This window comes from Hyla sarda, chromosome 4, assembly GCF_029499605.1.
Source record: "Hyla sarda isolate aHylSar1 chromosome 4, aHylSar1.hap1, whole genome shotgun sequence".
Taxonomy (NCBI): Eukaryota; Metazoa; Chordata; class Amphibia; order Anura; family Hylidae; genus Hyla; species Hyla sarda.
In genome coordinates, this window is record NC_079192.1 from 212,873,893 (window position 1) to 212,898,422 (window position 24,530).

Here is a 24,530-nt window from a genome sequence, read left to right on the forward strand (position 1 = left end):
ACCTCTTCACCACCCGAAGGTATACCACTGGATTCTGGGCTAGGCATGAGGCAAATAATGATTCCGACGCCAAGTTACGGAACAACGGCAGCTTTACTGAGGTAGACAGGTGTAACAGTCTTAACAGTTTAGCTAGGCACACGAAGGTGACCAGTGACTTCAGAGACCTTAGGGCTTGCTGGACCAAACATCCTCCTCTGTAGGAGTAGGCCGAGGCCCGGTAGTCGGTGCCAGGTGCTTAGGCCAAACCTCCTCAGCGACAGGAGGCCTGGGCACATCTGTAGATGACTTGCGTTGGTACTTAGGTGCCGCGACAGGCACCTCAGGCAAATAAGTTTCTTCCTCTTCGTCTGGACAAGGCTCTTGGGGTTTAGGAGACAGTAAACCGAAGGGATCTCCATCCCAGTCGTTCAACGAAAAGTATGCGAAGGGAATCTGCGTGGGGTTCTTCGGACGGGTCACCGCTGCCACCCACTCTCCTCTCACACTTTGAACTGGAATATATTCCACAATCTCCCAGCTCTCTAGAGAAAGCAAATGTATGGGGAGATAGTCTCTTTTAACTGCTCGTTGATTCACTAGGATGGTCCCACCATGAAGACAGTCCATGAGTGTGCCAAACCCCTGCACCTTATCGAACTTTATGACTGTAGCTCGGCGCCTTTTCAGGGGTTGCTCTCCCTCTATGGGATGGTCTAGCATGGGCCTCAAGAGTTTTTTTGTCCTGCTGTTGTGCTTGGCGCACTTCATGAGGTAGTGGTTTTGGCCTATACTCCTTTCTCCTTTGTGCCCTCATCTCCTCCAATATTTCGGCCACCTGGGCCTCTCGTTTAGCCCTCTCAGACTGGGTCATCGGAACTAGGTGATGGTGCTTCCCTGGCAGGGGTAGAAGGTGCTCTCTCATGTACTGGATCAGAGTAGGCTCATTGCCAAATAGCCACCGGGGCAGTGGTAATGACCGGGGGCGTGCCGCGGCCTTCTGGACCTGGGGTATAGACTTCGGGCTGGGAGTGCAAGGAGGGGTAGAAAAAGCGGCCTCAGCTGGCTTACTCACAGCCGATTCTTCAGTGTGGATCTCTGCCCAGGATCCCCAGGTCCGGGGGTGAGGGGACAGCCTCACCGGCGACGCTCCTCTAGAAGATACAGGCATTCCACCCGCCGGAGTCGCTGACCACTCTCCGTCATCCTCGGGCAGCGGAACGTTGAGATAGGCCTCTTCAACCCAATGGACATGCTCTGCAGATGATCTGCCAATTCCTGAAACATCCGGGCTGCAGCTAGCACCATCTTGGGACTCTCCGACCTCGTGTTTGCTTGCTCCGCCATGTTGCTCACTCCACAGACTTTCGGCAAACTGAAGAGGTCCAGTGGCGCTGTTTCTTTTATACAGGACATTGGGAAAATGACCGCCGTCCGGAAGTGCGTCAGCGGTGCAGCGCCGACTTCTGCTCCCCCAGCAACAAGGGGCGGATCTTTACAGTTGGCATCCTACGAACAGGATATGGATGTGCACCTTATGCAAAAAGTGCGTTTTACTCTGCAATACTGGACACAGTTCAGACTGGGGGGGAGGGTACATTTTGCATAAGGTGCACATCCATATCCTGTTTGTAGGATGCCAAAAGTTGTGGTGAAGGTGTGATGAGGGCAGATATTATTGCCCTAGGGGCAGATGGCATTAACCCGTTGTATTTGTGATGCCAGGGCGTGGTTTAACCTCTTCACCACCCGAAGGTATACCATTGAATCCTGGGCTAGGCACGGGGCAAATAATGACTCTGACGACAAGTTACGGAACAACGTCAGCTTTACTGAGGTAGACAGGTGTAACAGTCTTAACAGTTTAGCTAGGCCCACAGAGGTGACCAGTGACTTCAGAGACCTTAGGGCTCGCTGGGACTTGTAGTGGACTTGGATAATTTGATGCAGGACCACGCTGACTTGACACAGATTAATCTTGACTGACTTGACTGAGACTGACTAGACAGACTTCACCCTGTTTGTAGCTTACCAGGTTTTGACGTTCACCTGTGGGGAAGTGGACTTGTGAATGCATGGCTGTGTGGTAGGCCCAGATGGCGGGATTCCGCTGTAAAAGCGGTATCCCACCAAGGCGTGCTGAAGAAGGTGACCATATTAACCCGTAGCGAGTCACTTTCATGCTACAATATCATGACCTGGCTGGGCAGGTACGGACGTCCCCTGAACAAATTTAGACGAATACACGATCTGATATGAGGCCTGGACATTTTCCGTCTGTCTCAGGCGTTCAGGGAACACAGTCACCCACATCCATTCGGCCACCTTCCTTGGACGCGACAGGATTCAGGTCTTCTATTAAGGGCAGCCGAAGCTGTGTCACAGGTGTAGTGACTCAAACCATTTCAGTGCAAACTGCACTCAGCAGATATGCACTAGTGTTGAGTGGCATAGGCCATGTTCGAATTTGCGATATTTAGCGAATATATGGACGAATATTCGTCATATATTCGCAAAATTTGCATATTCGTATTATTTGTGTTTTATTTTCGCATATGCGAAAATTCTCATATGAGAAAATTTGCATATGCGAAAATTAGCATATGCAAAAATTTGCATAAGCAAAAATTTGCATATGTGAAAATTAGCATATGCTAATTTGCACATATGCAAAAATTCGCACGCCAGTCTCAGACACTAGTATTATAGCCTTCTTTACACCACACAAGCTGGAAGCAGAGAGGGATGACCACTGTGATGTGTGCTGCGGAAAAAAAAAACAAATATTCGTAATTACGAATATATAGTGCTATATTTGCAAATATTCGCGAATTTGTAAATATGCGATATTCGCGAATAAAATTTGCATTGCGAATATTCGCGAGCAACGCTAATATACACCCCTCTGTTGTGGGGTAGATCACCTGGCAGCCACCTGTAAGCAGATTAGGTGTAATTTATGTGGTGACTTAGGTCACCCTTTCACCCGGTGTCCATGTTCTTTTTCCTACAATGCGACCGCTCCTGCTGTGGAGAACCTGTCGGTTGCCTCAGTGGGGGAGGGGCACCAAAACCAATGAGGGATAAGCACAAGACACCATCTCAGCTGAGTCGAGAGGAGAAGTGCAGGTTGGAGAGGGTCCAGGAGAATTCCCAGGTGCCAGGGTAGCTCTGGGTCCCTCTTCGGGCACGGGCTCAGGTGATCAGCAATCTGAGGTTTTGGGTGAGACTGAGACTGAGCTCCACGAAACAATGGAGGAGGAGGCAGGGCAGAAGCTAAATTGTGACCGGAAAAATAAGGAGGAAAAAAGGAAAAAGTAAGGGGGTTCTCTCCTCCTCTTCTGTTACAGCCCCAGACCTGAAAAGGAACATCCCAGCCTCCTACTCTATGATCATCCTCTCAAATCGGTATGAACCCTCAAAGTTACTATCTCGCCTCCTCCTCTTGAGGGGGAGGAAGAGGGGTGGGAGGTGCCGAGCCTTCTACCCCTGAGGTGGTTTCCTCAGGGGGGAAGGCAACTCTGGATTCCAAAGGTAAAGATCCTGGGATGGATTTATCCCAGAGCCTTAAAAGGGTTAAGGGGTCTTCCTCTGACATGGGGGTGGGGGAAAGGAGAGGAAGAAGGTGTAAGGGGTAGTAGGCTGTCTAACTCAATCACCCAGGATGGCGGCACTCACCCCATTGACGCTGGCATCTATTAACTGTGCCAGTATGAAGTCAGATACTGCCAGATTCGCAGCCTTTGATTTTCTCGGCCGTGTTGAAGCCGACATTTTCTTTTTACAGGAGACCAGGTTGTCAGATCTAGCCTCTCTGGTTAAAGCCAGAAGATGGTGGACTGGAAGTGGGGGGCACTGTTCTCTCGCAGCTGAGCCGTATAGTGGGGTGGTGATCCTTTTTACTGCTCTGGTTGAATGCAGACAGGTTATTGAGTTAGAAATGGGGAGGTGCCTGATCTTAGATGTCTTCATGAAGGGACAAGAGCTCCGGCTCATTAACATCTATGCCCCACAAACCAGGTGGGGCCGTAAGGAGCTCTTTATGACGATTAAGCCTTTTTTTTTTTTTTTTTCAAGTCGGCAAGTGATTTTTGGAGAGGACTTCAATAATGTCACGGAGGTCCCAAAATAGGAGAGGTTCCAATAATCCGCTGACTTATGACTGTGTGGCCCTTAATAATATAGTTAGGGAAGCTCGTCTAGAGGATGCCCACATCCGGAGCCCCTCAGGCCACGCGGGTTTCACATTTCATCGAGGCAGCTGCAGGTCTAGGTTAGACAGGTTTATTTAAAGAAGGAAGCCGTCTCTTCCGCAGTGTCCGTGGTTGAGTTGGAGTTCTCCGATCACTGTATGATTTTGTTTTCCCTGAATGTTTCAGAGAACCCCGGATGGGTAAAGGTTATTAGAAGCTGAATTCGTCCCTCCTGGAGGAAGTGGAGGTAAGACAGTATTTTGAGGATTTTCTTCAGAGTCAGGTACCTTTACTGGGCCTATGTAGTAGTAAGTCAGAGGGGTGGAAGATATTGAAGAAGTGGGTTGGGGGGTTCTTCCACCAGCTCTCGAGCCTCAGTTCCCTGAATAGGTATCGCCTGTATCAGGGTCTGAGGAGGAAACTCAACTGGAGGTAGCCGAGAGGATATCTCCAGAGTGAAGTCCTTGCTGACAAGATGTCAGTACGATAGGCGTACACATCTTTGGTTTTTGAGAGTGATTACGGGAGAATGGGAGGCCCATAGCTCTTCTCAATACGGACAGGAAGCTTCTGGCTAAGATACTGTTTAAAGGGTACCTCTCATCAAATAAACTTTTGATATATTTTAGATTAATGAATGTTGAATAACTTTACAATAGCATGTTAATGAAAAATATGCTTCTTTCTATTGTGTTTTTCCCGATCAGTCCTGTCAGCAAGCATTTCTGACTCATGCTGGAGTCCTAAACACTCAGAGCTGCCAGCCTGCTTTGTTCACAGCCAAACAGGCTGTGAACAAAGCAGGCTGGCAGCTCTGAGTGTTCTCCTTTGTGAACAAAGCAGACTGGCAGCTCGTAGTGTTTAGGACTCCAGCATGAGTCTGAAATGCTTGCTGCCAGGACTGGTAGGGAGACCCCTAGTGGTCATTTCTTCAAAGTGGAAAATTAAATAGAAAGAAGCATATTTTTTAATAACATGCAATTGTAAAGTTATTCTGCATACATTAATCTATAATATATCAAAAGTTTTTTTGATGAGAGGTACCCTTTAATCTGTTGGTGAAGTTTGCAGCCCGGCTCCTTTCGGAGGCCCTTCACTGCACTGTTCCAGGCCGAAGCACCTTAAAGGGGTACTCCGATAGAATTTTTTTTTTAATTAACTGGTGCCAGAAAGTTAAATAGATTTGTAAATTACTTCTATTATAAAATCTTTACCCTTCCATTATTTATTAGCAGCTGTATGCTACAGAGGAAATTCTTTTGTTTTTGAATTTCTTGTTTGTCTTGTCCACAGTGGTCTCTTATGACACCTGATGCCTTTATCAGGAACTGTCCAGAGCAGGAGAAAATCCCCATAGCAAACCTATGCTGCTCTGGACAGTTCCTGACACAGACAGAGGTGTCAGCAGAGAGCACTTCCTGTGGAACACAGCAGCTGTTGGGTGTGTCTCACTTCCAGAGTTGTCCAGAGAGAGAGGAGAGAAGGAGTTTTTTCCAGCAACCTTTTCCCCAGGAGGGTGGCAGACTCCTGGGAAGAGCCTCCTGCTATGGACCCACGGCCTTCCACCTCCCGTACTAGGCCGGCGGGGGGTGGGAGGGAGAGAGTTACGGCCGATTCCAAGGACGGGGTCAGAAGATCCAGCAGGCTCCGCAGTAATGTGGAGCCCACTCCCCTGTCCATCGCTGGAAACCGCAAGGCATACGGTAGGAAGATAACTGTTGTGTCTTCAGGGACTGTTTCTAATGTTACGGAACCCCAGCAATGGGGGGTGAAGGGACCCAGGGAGTCGCTTGCCACGTTTGGATCCCGCATGCAGGCAAAGCTGGTGGAATACGAACAGCTGGGAAAGAAGCTGAAAGTGTTAAGGGAGGATCTGAAGTTTGCCCGCTACCAGACAGATAACTCTGCCAAGGCCATGAGGGCTAAGTTTGCTGCTAGAGTGTGCGAGCTGAAGGCAGAGGAGCAGGAGGTGGTGAGAGCCCGAATGCAGATCATAGAGGGAGCGGGTATGTTTAAAGAAAAATTAAAAAACGAGGACCGCTATAAAATCATGCGGACCCCTGTGAAGGAGGAAGAGGATAGTCAGGGGGAGGAAGAACACCTGTGTGATACAGAGGAGAAGATGGAGGAAGGTGGTGAGGGAGATGGCGGCAGTGAGGGTGATGAGAGTGAGGGGGATGTGTGTGATACCCCGTGTACCCCTAAGACCTCTGTCACCCCAAGTGCAGAATATATTAACCCTGCCCAAGTCGCCTTACCAACCACCTCAGAGGAAAGCGACAGTAGTGATGGTGGTGACAGCGGCCCAGTCGGTGGGGGGCTCCTGCGGGCCATAGTGATGCAGGAGTCACCCACCCGTCTGGAAAATTTCAGTTTTGACCAGGACCTGGGCCCTGAGGAGAATAAAAGGAAGAAAAAGAACAGGAGGAAGAAAAAGGCTGAGGAGCAAGTCATGTTTGTTTTCTCCCCTATCCAGCAGTCTGGGCCACCTGAGAAGTTGGTTCAGACTGCTGGGCCCCCCACCCTGACAGATCCAGTTTCTGCTGTGGAACGGGACCAGCACGGGGGGTACAGTGCTGCATCCAACATGGCCGTGGGTGCTACAGTCACGCATCCTGCTGGTAGGGAAGAGCAGGATGGGTTAATGGTGGGTGTCCCTGGCATTGTTATCAGCTCTGCAGGGCACTCCCCTGAGAGGGGGGGGAGTGTCCAGGCACCGGGACCCGCTGCTGATCCCGTGCAGTCAGGCGCAGTGTGTGGCATGGACGCTGTAGGGATTTCCCCTGTGAGGGAGGAGGGTCCCTGCAAGTCAGTGGCAGGTGGAGGGGCAGAGGTGCGCTTGGAGGGGCAGCCTCGGCCTCGGGATGTGATGTCTGCGGTGACATCCCACATGGAGGAGGAATCAGCATCGCCGACAGAGATCCAGCTAAAGCATGTCCTGGCCAGCCCAGAGGTAGTGGGTGAAGCAGCGGCTGATCCCAAAAACACTGCTAATAAAACCAAAAGCAATGTCACTACAAGGTGTGTGAATGATGGGAGTAGTAGTGCTGTGGATGAAAGGAGTGTATGTGGGAGTGATGGTGGAGTGAATGTGAGGAGTGGTAATGGAGTGAATAGGAGGAGTGGTAGTGGAGTGAATGGGCGGGGTGGCAGTGATGCAGATGGGAGGAGTGGTAGTGGAGTGAGTGGTGGTGGTGGATTGAATGGGAAGAGTGGTGGTGGTGGTGCGGATGGGAGGAGTGGTAGTGGAGTGAATGGGCGGGGTGGTAGTGGAATGAGTGGGAGTGGTGCAGATGGGAGGAGTGATAGTGGAGTAAATGAGAGGAGTAGTAGTGGTGTGTATAATAGTGACGTTTGTGGCAGTGCAGGTGGTTTAGGTGGGGCCGTAGGGACAGGGTCTGGTCCGGCTGCCCCCTCGGTCGCCAGGAGTTATGCCAGCGTGGCGGCCGGGGGTTCAGTGGGATCTTTACCTCCTGTATCTGGTGACGGTCAGTTGCAACGGCGCCTCCTGGAGGCACTAAAGAGAGGAGAAAGGACGCTCCAGGTAGAGGGAAAGGAGATGGACCTATCTTTCTGGGTGGAGAGACATGGTCTGGGAGCATTCCGACAGAGAAATGGGGAGACTGTATGGTCCCTCCAGACACCCGGGCAGGAGGTAGGTCCCAGGAATGTGGCCCGTCTGGTCTGGAAAGGCGAAGATGCGTGCCCCCAAAGGGGCAAAGTGGTGGAGCTTCTCTTCCAGATGGGTTTCAGGGCTAGGGACATCTTTGCCCTGATCCACCCTTTCGGCTCCTCTGAGTTTGACGTCAGCTTTGTTAGGCCGGAGGGACTAGATCTCTTCTGGTCTAATTATGAGCTGGTGAAAAACGAGCCCGGATGGCGAGATTTCGCTGTAAAAGCGGTATCTCGCCAGAGTATGGTAAAGAAAGTGACCGTTTTGACCCGTAACGAGTCACTTTCTTGTTATGACATTGTGACCTGGCTGGGCAGGTACGGGGAGGTGACGGACATCCCCCGGAAAAACTTTGATGAGCACAATATATGGTCTGGGGCCTGGACGTTTTCCGTCCGTCTCAGGCGTTCCGGGAACACTGTCACCCACATTCCTTCGGCCGCCTTCCTGGGACGCGACAGAATTCAGATCTTCTACCAGGGGCAGCCGAAGCGGTGTCACAGGTGTGGTGACCCAAACCACTTTAGTGCCAACTGCACTCAGCAGATATGCGCCCTCTGCTGTGGGGTGGGTCACCTGGCGGCCACCTGTGGGCAGATTCGGTGTAACTTGTGTGGTGACTTAGGTCACCCGTTCAGCCGGTGTCCGCGCTCGTTCTCTAATGCTGTGACCGCCCCGTCTGGGGAAAGCCTAACAGTTGCCCCAGCGGGGGAGGGGACCAGTGGAGGAGAGGGGGCACCAAAGCCAGTGAAGGAAAAACATAAGACCCCCTCTATGCGGAGGCGAGAGGAGAAGCGCAGGTTGGAGAGGGCCCTTGAGAATGCCCAGGTGCCAGGGGTAGCTCGGGGTCCCACTCCAGACACTGGCTCAGAAGGAGGTCAGAATAACTCTGAGGCTTTGGGTGAGGCCAAACTGGACGAGGAGATAGGGAGACTGCGTAGGGAAGAAGGTCAAGATGCTCCTTCCTCCAGTCATACCTCTGAATCCGAAACTGTGGATGAGGAGGAGGAGGAGGGGCAGACAGTAAATGGTGGCCAGAAAAAGAAGAGGAGGAAGAAGTGTAAGAGTAAGGTGGCGCCGTCCTCCTCTTCAATTGTAGCCTCAGACCATAGAAGGAACAACTCAGTCTCTGACCCTCTGATCGTCCTTTCGAATCGATATGAGGCCCTCGGGGATACCATCTCCCCTCCTCTTCTCGAGGGTCAGGAGGCAGTGCGGCCTCCAGGAGGTACCGAGCCTCCTTCCTCTGGGGTAGTTTCCTCAGGGGGAGAGGTAGCACCAGGTGCCGGAGGTAAAGATCCTGGGATGGATATGTCTCAGAGTTTAAAAAGAAGTAAAGGGTCTTCCTCTGATTCCGATGGGGGTGGAGGGAAGGAGAGGAAGAAGGTTTAAGGGGTGAGGCCATCTAACTCAATCACCCATGATGGCGGCACTCACCCCACTGACGCTGGCATCTATTAACTGTGCCAGTATAAAGTCAGATACGGCTAGATTTGCAGCCTTTGATTTTCTCGGCCGTGTTGAAGCCGACATTTTCTTTTTACAAGAGACCAGGTTGTCAGATCTTGCCTCTCTGGCAAAAGCCAGGAGAGAGTGGAGGCGCGGTCCCTCCCACTGGTCTCTTGCGGCTGAGCCGTATAGTGGGGTGGCGGTCTTTTTTTCCGCTCCTGTTGAATGCAGACGGGTTATTGAGCTAGAAATGGGGAGGTGCCTGATCATTGATGTCTTCATGAAGGGACAAGAGCTCCGGCTCATTAACATCTACGCCCCGCAAACTAAGCGGGGCCGTAAAGATCTCTTTATGAGGATTAAGCCCTTTCTTTTTACGAGTCGGCAGGTGATCTTTGGAGGGGACTTCAATAATGTCACGAGGTCCCAGGATAGGAGAGGCTCCAATGGTCCACTGACTTGCGATAGTGTGGCACTAATTAGCATAACTAGAGAAGCTCGCCTAGAGGACGCCCACATCCGGAGCCCCTCGGGCCACGCGGGTTTCACCTATCATCAAGGTAGCCGCAGGTCTAGAATAGACAGGTTTTATTTAAAGGAGGAAGCTGTCTCTTCCGCAGTGTCCGTGGTTGAGGTGGAGTTCTCCGATCACTGTATGATTTTGTTTTCCCTGAATGTTTCAGAGACCCCCCGGATGGGTAAAGGTTATTGGAAGCTGAATTCGTCCCTCCTGGTGGAAGCGGAGGTAAGACAGTCCTTTGAGGATTTTCTTCAGAGTCAGGTACCTTTACTGGATCTTTGTAGTAATAAGCTGGAGTGGTGGGAGACATTCAAGAAGCGGGTTGCGGGGTTCTTCCGCCAGCTCTCGAGCCTCAGGTCCCTGAACAGGTATCGCTTGTATCAGGGTCTGAGGAGGAAACTCGAGCTTCTTGTCTCGACTGGAGGTAGCCGAGAGGATATCTCCAGAGTGAAATCCTTGCTGATGAGGTGTCAGTACGATAGGCACGCATCTTTGGTTTTTGAGAGGGATTTCGGGAAGTACCGCTCGCCCGACCCTTACAGAAACTGTAAGATGTCAGTGAGCAGTAAAGTCATTTCAGGACTGATCGATAGTACAGGATCTCTGAATCGGTCCAGATCGGGGATCTTGGAGGTCGTCAGATCCTTCTACTCGCACCTCTTGGGAAGGAAGGATCTAGATCGAGACGGGATGTCGGTTTTCCTGGCTGAAACCTTTCCTGAGCCAGGGGTAGACCCCTCTCTTGATGTTTTGGCAGAAGAAATCAGGGAAGAGGAAGTGAGACTGGCGATCGAGGGGCTTGCCCCTAAGAAGTCGCCAGGTCCGGATGGCTTAACATCCGAGTGGTACAGGACCTTTAAGGAGTCTTTAGCTCCCCTCTTGACTGAGGTATTCAATGAGTGTCTCTCCTCGGGCACTCTGCCGAAGTCAATGAGGAGGTCAGCCCTGATTCTCCTGTCAAAGGGTAAAGATCCTAGCCGGATTGAGAATTGGAGGCCCATAGCTCTTCTCAATATGGACAGGAAGCTTCTGGCCAAGATACTGTTTAATCGGCTGGTGAAGTTTGCACCCCGGCTCCTTTCGGGGGCCCAGCACTGCTCTGTTCCAGGCCGAGGCACCTTAAGTGCTGTCCTCAGTGTCAGGGAGGCAGTGGAGCGGAGTAGTGCGGGTCTCTGGAAGGGGTACATGCTGTCCTTGGATCAGGCCAAAGCATTTGATCGGGTGAACCATGACTACCTCTGGTCCGTCCTACTGAGATATGGCTTACCAAGTACTTTTGTTAATTGGCTTAAGATCTTGTATGCAGGGGCAGAGAGTTTCCCGCTTGTGAACGGTTGGTCTGGCCGCTCTTTTGAGGTGGGGTCCGGAGTCCGTCAGGGTTGTCCTTTGAGCCCGCTTTTATACGTGTTTGCGATCGATCCCTTCGTCCGGAGGGTAGATTGTGGGCCGTTGGCGGGAGTCGGGATGAGTCTGGCGGAGCTGGATGTCGCCCAGAGAGTGGTGGCATACGCTGATGATGTCACCATTTTCGTGTCCTCGAGAGAGGAGGTCGATGTGGTGATGTCAGAAGTGGACCGCTACTCTGAGGCATCCGGGTCTAAGATCAACCGGGATAAGTGTGAGAGTCTCTGGCTGGGAGGGGGAGATCCCACGTTTGATCTCCCGGACACCCTTCCAGGGCCCCAAGAGTCAGCAAAAGTTTTGGGCATCACTTTCGGCCAGGATGATTATCCCACCAAAAACTGGGATGGTAAGCTCCAGGATGCCGCTCAGAAGGTGGACCAATGGAAGGGTTGGTCTATGACCCTCAGGGAAAGGGTACACCTGATCAAATCGTACCTGCTCCCCTTGTTTATCTATCTGGGCAGTGTATGTATCTTGCCAGAGGCTTACTACACTAGGATCTACAGCCTGTTTTTCCAACTGTTATGGGGGAACAGGATGAACCTAGTCAAGAGGGAGGTTACGTACCGCACGAGGAGACTAGGGGGTTTATCTATGGTAAATCCTGTGGTGTTCTTAACAAACACCTTCTTGAAAGCTAACATCTCAAACCTCTGGTCAGAGAGGGCTCCTCCGTGGGTAATCTCCTGCAGGGAATGGTTTCGGCCTTTCTTCCAGGAATGGGAGACAGGAGGGCAAGTGAAGGACCTCCGTACGCCACACGGATATCTTCCGGCTTATGCTACCCCGACTCTGAAGGCGATACGTCGGTGGGGTCTGGGAGTGTGGGAGATCAGGACCCAGTCAAGGCAGTTCCTTGACAAACGGGTTCTGTTGACCCACTTCCAGAAGCCTCTGGCGCTCAGGGACTGCCCAGGTCGGGATCTGAGGGTGGGGTTGTACCTTTTAAACATGAAAAGGATCCCCCAGAAGTTTTGGGACTTGGCCTGGCGCTGCTTTCAGGGGAAGCTATATGTGAGGGAAAATTTGAAGTGTAGGAGCTCTGATGACCGGGGATGTCCCAGAGAAGAGTGCGAGGACATGCTGGAAAGCATGGACCACTTCCTGCTTCATTGTCCCTTTAATATAGGGGTCTACAACCGGGTGGGTGCTTCCATTGGCTGGAGTCAGCTTGCCGGCCTTACCTATCCGGAGTGGGCTTATGGGGCATTCAGGAACCTGGGTGGCCGAGACCGGGGCACTTTATTTGTAGTCAGCTTAGTAGTTAGGTACTACACGTGGAACGCACGGTGTCTAGTATCTACACAGCGGAAAGTCCTCTCCGAGGTGGAGGTCTGTAGGAACATCACCGGTGACCTCGGGAAGATCAGGTCTTTGGAGTATGGCAGTCTTGGTACAAGCAGGGCTTCTCTCCTGTGGAGAGGTTTTTCATTTGATGTGCCCTAGGTACTAGACCTCTTGGGTAGAGTACCCCTTTTTCTGGTTAGGGATAGCAATGTAGGGACAGAGAGAGGGTGAGTGCAGGGTCAGTTTGTTGAAGGGATAACAGTAGGGTGAGTCGTAGGGAAAAGTTAGTGGAGAGAGTTTATAAAGTAACATCAGGATTGCCATCCTTCTTCCTGGTGGTGGGCTATGCATGTACACCCTAGTCTTTTTGTTTTGTTTTCAGAATATGGATTGCGTAAAGGGCTTACAGGCGACCGAACTTGGGCCTAAGTTGGGTTGTATTGTTTTGTATATGTTATGTTATGAAGTTGTATTTGTATAGTTGGTTTTGGGTATAGATTAGGTTGGGTGGGGGAATTGGTGGGTTGGTGGATGTTTGGAGGGGCTGGCATGGGTCAGTTGTGGACTGGACTCGATATCCATGGACTATGGACTCTGACCCATGTCAATGTGGGTGGTTGTGTGGGTAATGGGTTAGTCTAGTGTAGGATGTCATGTGTTTTGTAGGTGTATATTTTGGTTTGTTGGTGTATATAGTTTACGTATGTATTTGCATTTAGGTTATGTATTTGTGTTTTTATATTCGTATTGTATATATTATTATATAGTATGGATTGGTTATCTTATTTGAGGGGATGGGGATAGGCAGTCGGATCAGATTTAGTTAGCATTTTTATATTACTTTAATTTAATATTGGTTGTATTATGGTAGTGTAGATTAAAAAAAAAGGGTGTGTATGTGTATGTTTATGTATGTATATGTATGTATATATATGTATATATATATATATATATATATATATATATATATGTATATATATATGTATATATGTGTATATATGTGAGGGAAAAAATTTAATTTTAGTAAAAAAAATAAAAAAAAAATAAAAAAATATATATAAAAAAACATATATAAAAAAAAAAAAAGGGGGGGGGGGTGGTGGTGGTGGGGGTTTTGGGGTGGGTTAGTTGTGAATGTAATGTGTGGTTGAGTTTTACCAAGTCTGGTTGTTTTTTTAGTTAAAGCTAAGTAAAGCTATTTTTATATTTATGTAAAGAATGTGTGGGTATGTGTGTGTGATAGTATTTTTGATAATTTATATGTAGGTATAATGTTATGTGTTTAGTTAGTTTAGTTAAGTTGGGCTGGCCAGTTAGGCAGGTTTTGTTGTGTTGTGTTTTGTTAATGCTAGTTAAGCCTCTTTTTCTGTTTTGTTAAGTTTTTATATATTTATAATAAAAAGAGCGTCAGCAGAGAACACTGGGGACAAGAAAAAAAAAGAAATTAAGAAAGAAAATAATTTTCTCTGTAACATACAGCTGCTAATAAGTACTGAAAGGATTAAGATTTTTACATAGAAGTAATTTACAAATATGAAAAATCAAATGTACAAATTTAACCACACCTCAAGAATATCACCCTACTGGGTACACAATGCCACTTTAAATAACTGTGTCATCTACTATCATCATTGAAACATCTACTGTGCTACCTTTTGCCAGACTAACGGTCCACTCCGGACCAATACTTATGGACTATCTTAGAATTTATTAGGTAGTTGCTCTATCATTTAATCTGTCATTAGGGCCCAATGACAGTTTATAAATATTACTGCTCTGATCTTTTTAACAAATTTTTTAATGTTATTTCGGTTTTTATAAAAAATCTGTTCAAAAACCATCTGTCTCATTTTATATTCATTGTGTACCCAGTAGGGTGATATTCTTGAGGTGTGGTTACATTTGTACATTTGATTTTTCATTATTTGATCGGTGGGGACCGATTTTTATCCACATTAACCTCGAATATCCCAAGTTGTGAGCTGCACATACAGTCTTTTTAATTTACAAATATGTTAAACTTTCTGGCACAAGTTCATTTTAAATAAAAAACATTTCCACTGTAATACCACCTTAAATGCTGTCCTTAGTGTCAGGGAGGCAGTGGAGCGGAGTAATGCAGGTCTCTGGAAGGGGTACTTGCTGTCCTTGGATCAGGCCAAAGCATTTGATCAGGTGAACCAAGAGTACCTCTGGTCCGTCCTCCTGAAATATGGCTAACCTAGTACTTTTGTTAATTGGCTTAAAGGGGTACTCCGCCCCTAGACATCTTATCCCCTATCCAAAGGATAGGGGATAAGATGTCAGATCGCCGCGGGAGCCCTGGGATGCCAACTGCGGCACTGCGCTCTCATTACAGCACGTTCGCTCTGCACGTAATGACGGGCGATACGGGGGACGGAGCAGCGTGACATCATGGCTCCACCCCTCATGACATCACGGCCCGTCCCCTTAATGCAAGTCTATGGGAGGGGGCCTGGCGACCGCCACGCCCCCTCCCATAGACTTGTATTTAAAGGGGCGGACCATGATGTCACGAGGGGCGGAGCCGTGACATAACGATGCTCCGGCCCCTGTACTGCCCGTCATTACATGCAGAGCGAACGTGCTGTAATGAGAGCGCAGTGCCGCAGTTGGGATCCCAGGGCTCCCCAGCAGTGGGACCACGGCAATCTGACATCTTATCCCCTATCCTTTGGATAGGGGATAAGATGTCTAGGGGCGGAGTACCCCTTTAAGATCTTGTAAGCAGGGTCAGAGAAGTTCCCGCTGGTAAATGGGTGGTCTGGCCACTCTTTTGAGGTGGGGTCCGGAGTCCGTCAGGGTTGTCCTTTGAGCCAGCTCTTATATGTGTTCGCGATCGATCACTTCCTTAGGAGGTTGAGTAGCAGACCATTGGCGGGAGTCGGGATGAGTCTGGTGGAGTCGGAGGCCATCCAGAGAGTGGTGGCGTATGCTGATGATGTCACTATTTTCGAGAGAGAGGAGGTCGATGTGGTGATGTCAGAGGTGGACTCGAAGTGTGAGAGTCTCTGGCTGGGAGGGGGGATCCCACGTTTGATCTTCCGGACACACTTCCAGGGCCCCAAGAATCAGCAAAAGTATTAAGCATCACATTTGGCCAGGATGATTATCCTATCAAAAACTGGGATGATAAGCTCCAGGATGCCACTCAGAAGGTGAACCAGTGGAAGGGTTGGTCTTTGACCCTCAGGGAAAGGGTAAACCTGATAAAATCGTACATGTTCCCTTTGTTTATCTATCTGGGCAGCGTATGTATCTTGCCAGAGGCTTACTACACTAGGATCTACAGCCTGTTTTTCCAACTGTTATGGGGGAACAGGCTGAACCTAGTCAAGAGGGAGGTTATGTACCACACGAGGAGACTAGGGGGTTTATCTATGGTAAACACGGTGGTGTTCTTAACGAACACCTTCTTGAAAGCTAACATCTCAAACCTCTGGAAAGAGAGTGCTCCTCTGTGGGTAATCTCCTGCAGGGAATGGTTTCGGCCTTTCTTCAAGGAATGGGAGAGAGGAGGATGGAGAATGAAGGACCTCCGTATGCCCCATGGATATCTTCCAGTTTACGCTAACCTGACTCTGAAGGCGATATGTCGGTGGGGTGTGGGAGATCAGGACCCAGTCAAGGCAGTTCCTTGACAAACGGGTTCTGTTTATCCACTTCCATAAGCATCTGGCGCTCAGGGACTGCCCAGGTCGGGATCTGAGGGTGGGATTGTATCTTTTAAACATGAAAAGGATCCCACAAAAGTTTTGGGACTTGGCCTGATGCTGCTTTCAGGGGAAGCTATATGTAAGGGACAACCTGAAGTACAGGAACTCTGATGACCGGGGATGTCCCCAAGAAGAGTGCAGGGACACGCTGGAAAGCATGGACCACTTCCTGCTTCATTGTCCCTTTAATATAGGGGTTTACAACAGGGTGGGTGCTTCCATAAGCTGGAGTCAACTTTACGGCCTTACCTATCTGGAGTGGGCTTATGGGGCATTCAGGACCCTGGGTGGCCAAGACTGGGGCATTTTATTCTTAGTTAGTTTAGTGGTTAGGTACTACACAAGAACGCACAATGTTTAGTGTCGACCAAACAGAAAATCCTCTCTGAGGTGGAGGTCTGTAGGAATATCACCAGTAACCTCAGGAAGATCAGGTCTTTGGAGCATGGCAGTCTTGGTACCAGTAGGGCCTCCCTCCTATGTCAACAATCACTGATATATAGATCAATATTAGCTAGCTCTAGACTACCAAATCAGGAATAACAATAGCTAAATTTTAAACCTTTTATTACAAAAAAAAATTCTATTACAGAATAACCTACACAAATCCCCATAAAAAACAGTAGATATCAATTATTTCACAAAGTGCAATAGTAATAGGGACAATCCCCCGTAATACATGCCTCACCCACCTGACGCGTTTCCCCGTAATTCAATGAAAGAACATACGGTTCATCAGGGGTATACAAGCAATTAAAGTAGTCGCTTTAGGACAAAAATGCACATACACATAATAAGTACATATAGAACATATACATAGTAATACACAGAAAAAGCTCGGTTCTGCTTATTATCGATGAAAACTGCCGTGATGTGTTTTCAGACCTAAAAAAGGAAACAAAGAAACAAACAGCAAGCAACAAACAAAGCACATAAATATAGCTACAGACAAAACATATAGCAAATATGCATGACATACAAAGCAAAGGGGCAGAGGAAATATAGATAAAAGAATTCAGATAATACGGTGTGTATAATAGACAATAAAAAATGTGAACCCATAATCACAACATCCCATGTACAAACTCTAGATACCTTCATTATTGTTCCAAAATATTCATGAACAAGTATGTCCCTTTAGATAGCCGACCTCACAGATATATGGAGGGTAAACTATACAACATAAGAAAGTAGGAAGGGGAGAGAACTTAGTGATAGATGAAATCATCATAAATCACTGTATCAAATTGTATAGATGTACAAATATATGTAAGAAGTTGACTTCCAGTTAGAAGCATACCTCAAAACAATATGTTCTCCAGAGATGTCGCTGTTGTAGTATGATTATACATAGATATGGGTAGAGCTATCCAGCTAAGAGCCAAAACTAGGGAGCAGGACTATCACTGTAAATTAATGATAAAGATACCATATAATACCCCACAACCAAATAGCCAGTGAAATGATATTATAATGGATTGGCACTTACTTAGTTGTACAAAAATGCCCGAGAAGCAAAAAGACAATTCAAATACTCTATCACTCCTCCTTGGTTAAAAGTTCCACCATCTAGGCCTTATATCCAGAAGTCAGAGATAATCCTCTATGCAAGAAAATATATATGTATATATGATATAAGGGACAATGAATGTTGTGTCATATGCAGGCAGATAGTGAAACTTACTTAACATAAACAGATAGCCGCAAACAGTCCCAACCAGCTGCACTCTAGGGACACTCTCCTCCCACTGTTGATCATCACATAAACGAAAAATCAAAAAACCAAATAAGAAAAACCCCCTCTCCCCTCTAACAAAATCACATAGATTACATTCTAAAACAATAAAGCTCACCTTATCCTAGCGACCACCAATGCACATGACCACCGCTCCTGATGATGAAGGATGTGGGGCTAGTACGGTGGCTAACCATGATATAAATAGTATCCTCCATTAGGTGCAGATTGGCACCTGCCGAGTCGGACGCCAAATGCGTCACTTCCGGCCGTGTATTCCGGGAAGCTAAGCAACCCGGGAGCTTGCGTGTCAGCAAAGCCCTGATCTATCTCTAATTCCGGTTACCACGCATCACTTGATGCGTCCCAAACCTCTTTCTCGCAGGTGCTCAAAACCTAGAGGTAGCATGATTGGTGGGTGCGTCCCCGCACCCACTCAATGCGTTCCACACTGATGTCCATGCGTTCCACCTCAGCCAAACCGCACCAGATGCAAAGAAGGGGGAAGAGAGATATATATCAAAGTCAGGGAATAGATGTAAGTATCACATATACAACTCTGGAGGTGCATAATATCCGGGCCAATAACTTAATTATCCTATGTAAAGGTTTTTATTTTGATGTGCCCCAGGTATTAGGCCTTTTTGGCTGAGTACCCTTATTTTGGTTAGGGGCAGTGAATTAGGGACAGGGATAGGGTAAGTGTAGGGTTAGTTTAATGAAGGGATAGCGATAGAGTGAGAGGTAGGGTAGAGTTAGGGAAAGAGTTCAAATTCATATCAGGATTGCCATCCTCCGATCCTGGTGGTGGGCTAATGCATGGACACCCTAGCTTTTTGTTTTGTTTAGAACATGAAGGTTGATAAAGGGCTTACAGGCACTGAACTTGGGCTTTATAAAGGGTTTCTATTGTCAGAAGATGACAAGTTTAAACATATACATTTTCCTGCATGTAGTTAGGATTTTTTTCAGAAGTGCGACAAAATCAAACCTATATAAGTAGGGTATCATTTTAACTGTATGGACCTACAGAATAAAGATAAGGGGTAATTTTGACCAATAAATGCACTGCGTAGAAACGGAAGCCCCCAAAAGTTACAAAATTAAAAATTTTCTTCAATTTTGTCGCACAATGATTTTTTTTTCCGTTTCTCCGTGGATTTTTTGGTAAAATGACTAATGTCACTGCAAAGTAGAATTGGTGGCCCAAAACATAAGCCATCATATGGATTTTTAGGTTCAAAATTGAAAGTGTTATGATTTTTAGAAGGTGATGAAGAAAAAATGAAAATGCAAAAACGGAAAAATGCTGAGTCCTTAAGGGGTTAAGATTAAATGTTTAATCAGCTCTGGTCTTTAAACTCTAAATATAGGAGATCACCTTTCTGAAGGAAGCTCTGGTGAAACATGTTTATCAAAGGGTTAATTTGGTGACTTGCTGGGACTAGTAGTGGATACCCAGAGGCCTGGTGGCTTTAACCCTTGCACCATCACACTCTCTCTACCATCTTGGCTGGACTGAGAGGGTGTGATCGTGACACATGGGCTAATGGGAAATGTGACAGGGAAGCTTGTTACCCACTCACACATCTCCCACCCGCCTGCGCTGCATGACTACAACTCCCAGCATGCCCTTACAGCAAGGACATGCTGTGAGTTGTAGTTATGTGGTGCTGCAGAGGGTGGTATATGGGGGGGCTGTGTGGTGGTGGCACACTGTGGGCCGTGGGTGCATGCACGGGTCAGCGGGGGATAAATGCCGGCAGGCGGGAGCGGAGACGGCCAGCTGGGAACCAAGAATGTGATACTATGGCATTGTCATTTCATATCCCTCGCCTGGAGCTGTGATTGGCCGAGGGGTCTTGGCCAATCACAGCTTCAGGAGGTAAAAATTAAACTGCAGTGCCGTAGTTTCATATTCCTGTGAGCCGGCCGGGGAGCGGAGCGCTTGTCACCTGCGCCACCTGACTACAAATCCCAGCATGCCCTTACAGTAAGGACATGCTGGGAGTTGTAGTTGTGTGGTGCACGCAGGTGACAAGCGCTCCGCTCCCCGGCCGTCTCACAGGAATATAACACTACGGCATTGTCATTTCATATTCCCCGCCCGGAGCTGTATTTGGCCAAGGGCATGTCCTTACTGTAAGGGCATGCTGGGATATGTAGTCATGAGGCGCAGGTGACAAGCGGTCTGCTCCCCGACGGGCTACCATGAACCACCTGCATCTATTACCCGCTGCCCCGCGCATACAACCACCCCCCCCGCAGTATGCCACCACCATGCACCCCCCCCTATATACCATCCGCCGCCCCATATTCCACCCGCTGCCCGCATATACCACCAGCCACCTGCATATTTCACCCGCCGCCCACATATACCACCCGCCGTCTGCATATACCAGCCGCTGCCCGGACGCTTTTAACACCCGCCAGCTAGCTACTTCAAGACTACATCTCATCACTGTAAGGGCATGCTGGGAATTGTAGTCCTACAACAGCGGGTGGTATATACGGGCAGCCAGTAATAGATGCGGGCAGCGGGTAATAGATGCGGGGGGGGGGGGGCAACGGGTGTTAGATGCGGGCGGGACTTTACAGGACTATTTGTAAGTACACAATTACTGTGATGGATAATTTACCCCACAGTGGATGACTGTAGGACAAATTCCTTTTAATAGAGGGGGTATAAAGCCCAAGGGGAGTGCTCTAAAACATAGCTTTTAATATAATTATGCTAAAATACACCGTAAAGTATATATTTAAGAGACTTCCAAGAAAATCGAGCTTACACAGTATTGGCCAAGGGTCCCTCAGTTCCACGTGAGAGTGAAACAGATATCTCTACCTCTGAGACTGATCAGTCGGAGTCAGACAGATCCAGAGGAAGAGGTAGGAGAGGTAGAGGTAAAGGCTATCCTAGAGGCCAACCCTCAGGAAGAGGATCATGAGGACACAGAGGGACGGGAAGGGGACGGGTGAGCCAGACATCATGTCCCTATGGTTCTTCTCTCTCCTCCTCTGGTGCTTAGGCTCCTCCTCCTTTTTTAGGCACAGCCAGCAGAGACAGCAGCAGGGATCCGTACCCCCTGTGCCCCAAAACTCATTATTGAATGATGAAATACCAAGTGATAAACTACAGGATAAATCAGATACATTTATTTCTGAATAACAGATGCAGCTCCTCTGTAGAGGTTTGTTGTTTGCACCTACTGTTACATTTAATTCCTTTACTTGGATAAAAGACCTGCACCTCTTCTACAGAAAATTGAAGTGGCATAAATTCCATAAACAGAAAGAAAGGCGAGAATGTCAAGAACTGGGGATTGATGTAGGGGATCTCTTTATGACTAGAACCCTGGCAGGTTTACTTGAAGATAACGCAAGACCTAGAGGCGAGGGACCCTTTACCACATGTGGCCCCAAAAATAATTAATTTCCACCATCATGCGTAGATGTTTTTCTAGAATTGGTCCAGAGGGATCTTAAGGACTTGGGTACTTCAGATCTTATAGTCAAACATAATCTCTCTAGAAATAAACGCCAGGCAATAAAACAGCTTCGAGTTAACAAGGATATTATCATCCAATCCTCGGACAAGGGGGGGGGGGCAACATTATGATACTAAATAGACTACAATACACGGATATGTGTCACAAGTTATTGGACGATAGATCCACATATGAGATCCTCCACAGAGACCCTAAACATGAGTATCTAATAGAATTTAAAAACATTATCCCCCAAGCTAAAACTGATAAACTACTTAGAATGCCAATTTTTGTTACCAACTAAACCCACAATCGCAACATTTTACGTGCTCTCCAAACTACATAAAGGGGTTTCGCCCGTCAAGGGTAGACCACTTGTTTTGGGGATACTTAGTTTGGGACAAAATATTGGCATCTACTTGGACAAAGTTTTACGAGAATTTGTGACCCTCCCATCATATACTAGAGACTCTATGGACCTACTGAACAGACTGGAAGGCTTTACTATTGACAATGACACCTTGTTAACAAATATTGACGTGGAGGTCCTCTATTCCTCCATCTCTCACGAAATGGGGTGGAGGGCAGTCTCATATTTTTTTTAATCATCGAGGGGTAACCATCTTAGAGCACATAATGATTTAGTGGTGAAACTACTTGAATTCGTCCTTACATGGAATTACTTCCTTTTTGACAGCCAAATATACCATCAATGAAGAGGAACAGCCATGGGGATCCCCTGCGCCCCCACTTATGCAAACATACTATTAGGATGGTGAGAGGCCAGTCTGTTTTTTTCAGATGAAAGGGAAAAATTCAGTGATCTCGTCCTATTATGGGCGAGGTTTATTGACAATATCTTCATCCTATGGCAAGGTATGGAGGAGGAATTCAAGAGTTTCATTACTTCTCTAAATACTAACCCAATGGGACTATTTTTTACTTTTGAGATTAGCAAGACGAGATTGGCCTTTCTGGATCTCAATATCATAAAGGATGATATGGGCACCTTGCGTACAACAGTGCACAGGAAGAAATAACAGCAACAAACAACCTCCTAAGGTGGGAGAGCTGGCACCAGGCCCCCCTGGAAAGGGGGATACCGAGGGGCCAGTACCTCTGCCTTAGGAGGAATTGCTCTCTAATGCAAGACTTTTTAGTTCAAGTACAGGATCTTAGACTGAGGTTCCGCAATCGGGGGTTATCCTGATTACATCTTAAGAAAAGCTTTTCAATATGCTAAAAGTACCCCGAGAGAGAATCTACTTATCCCGCGGAAAAGGGAAGAATCTGATGGTGTAACTAGAGTAATAGGTACCTTTGATGAAGCAGCAGGCCCAGTCTAAATGATACTGCAGAAACATTGGGGGATCCTACAAATGGATCAAGATCTAGCAGGTATCATCGGAGAGAGACCCCAGATAACATATAGAATGGGTAGAAGTCTGGGAGATATGTTGACAGAGCCATCTAGCCCAGGACACACGAATAAGAGAGACCTGGCTTGGAGCCCTGAGTAAACCGAGTGGCTGTTACAAATGTGGCAAATGCAAAGCCTGTCCTTATGTGAAGAAGAGTTTGATGATCATAGATAAGGAATGCAAAATAAATGTGAGAATAGGCAGTTTTATCAATTGTGACTCAATAGGGGTGATCTATGTAGCGCAATGTCCCTGCAACAAGTACTATATAGGGAAAACCACTAGAGCCCTTAAATGTAGAATTTTAGAGCACATAAGGGACATACATAATCAGAGAGATACATCATTGTCGTTGCACATGCATGAAATGCATGGAGGTCACCCTGAGGGATTATCATTCACAGCAATTGAAAAGATCCAGCCTTCCCCGTGGGGGGAAGACATTGACCGCATACTCTTGCAAAAAGAATGAACATGGATTCATCAATTGAACTCTACCATACCAAGAGGTCTCAATGAACATCTTAATTTTTCCTGTTTTATATAGAGGTTGATGATGTGGCCCCCCACCACTGTGGGTTGTGCTCGAGGCTGCTTGTGATTCCGGACACCTAACAGTGAGTAGCCAGGATTTGGCATAGCCCCTCTTTCTTCACAGAAATCTGCTATGATGGGACATACCCCTAATGGGGCTTTTCTCTGTACTTTTTCTTTTAGGTTTCCTGGTTTATGAAAGGTACCAAAACCATGAGGAATTAATATCTGAGCCACATTTTTGGAACAATAGGGTGTATATAAACTCCTCTTTTTTCTTTGCCTTTTTGATACAGGTGCCACCAGCAAACAAACTTGGTCCGGTATTGAATTATGTATCCTATGATTTATTTTATTGCATCTTAATGTCTTAATCTGCCTATTATGCTACATTAGGGCAGGCAGCTAGGTCATAACACCTTGCTTACCTATAGAGCACAATCTTATGGTGGGTACATTCAAAATTTACCACCAATATGTTACTTGTACCAATGCTATTCCCCTGAGGAAGCTGTGGAAAGCAGCAGAAAGGCGTTGGGCCAAACAATTGGTACAATAGGTTTCATTATTTCATTTGACTCTTAATGGGTCACATCATATACTTTGCTGTGTATTTTAGCAAAATGATATTAAAAGCTATGTTTTTGAGCACTCCCCTTGGGCTTTATACCCCCTCTATTATTTAGGACTATTTGTAAGGCAACTTTTTTTGGGGTGTAACTTTGCAACTTTTTAGGCCGCTTACGACTTTTTGTGTGGCTTTATATCAAAAGTCGCAGTTAGTAAATCCCTGCCTACAGCTAAGTAAAAAACAGATCTTGTGTAAAAACAGCTGGATTGTGAGAAATCGTGCACCCCCATGTAACACTAAAGTTGCACAAAAGTCGCACATGCAACTTTTTTGCGCCAAATATACACCAAAAATCCTGAATAAATCCCTTGATTAATTCTCACCTTTGTGTTACATGTTTTACCATTTTCATCCACTAGATGGTGGCCTATTCATGTTTTAACACTACAAGCTTAATTATCACATAACTTGTTTTTTTTATTGTTCTCTTTATTGTAAGCAATAATACACTGCATTTTATTTATAGGCTATATGTAAGG

At 47.2% G+C, this 24,530-nt stretch overlaps 1 protein-coding gene across 1 annotated transcript in view; it reads left to right on the forward strand.

Moving 5' to 3' along the window:
- The window catches only part of LOC130367436 (uncharacterized), a 37,438-nt gene extending 13,688 nt beyond the window's left edge, over window positions 1-23,750 (forward strand). Inside the window, exons 2-6 of the mRNA XM_056569855.1 lie at window positions 5,571-6,518; window positions 20,742-20,866; window positions 21,220-21,369; window positions 23,604-23,622; window positions 23,717-23,750. Of these exons, the coding sequence (XP_056425830.1) occupies window positions 5,719-6,518; window positions 20,742-20,866; window positions 21,220-21,369; window positions 23,604-23,622; window positions 23,717-23,750 (1,128 nt within the window). The 5' untranslated portion in view covers window positions 5,571-5,718. The remainder of the gene's footprint in view (window positions 1-5,570; window positions 6,519-20,741; window positions 20,867-21,219; window positions 21,370-23,603; window positions 23,623-23,716) is intronic.
- The last annotated feature ends 780 nt before the right edge of the window (window positions 23,751-24,530 follow it).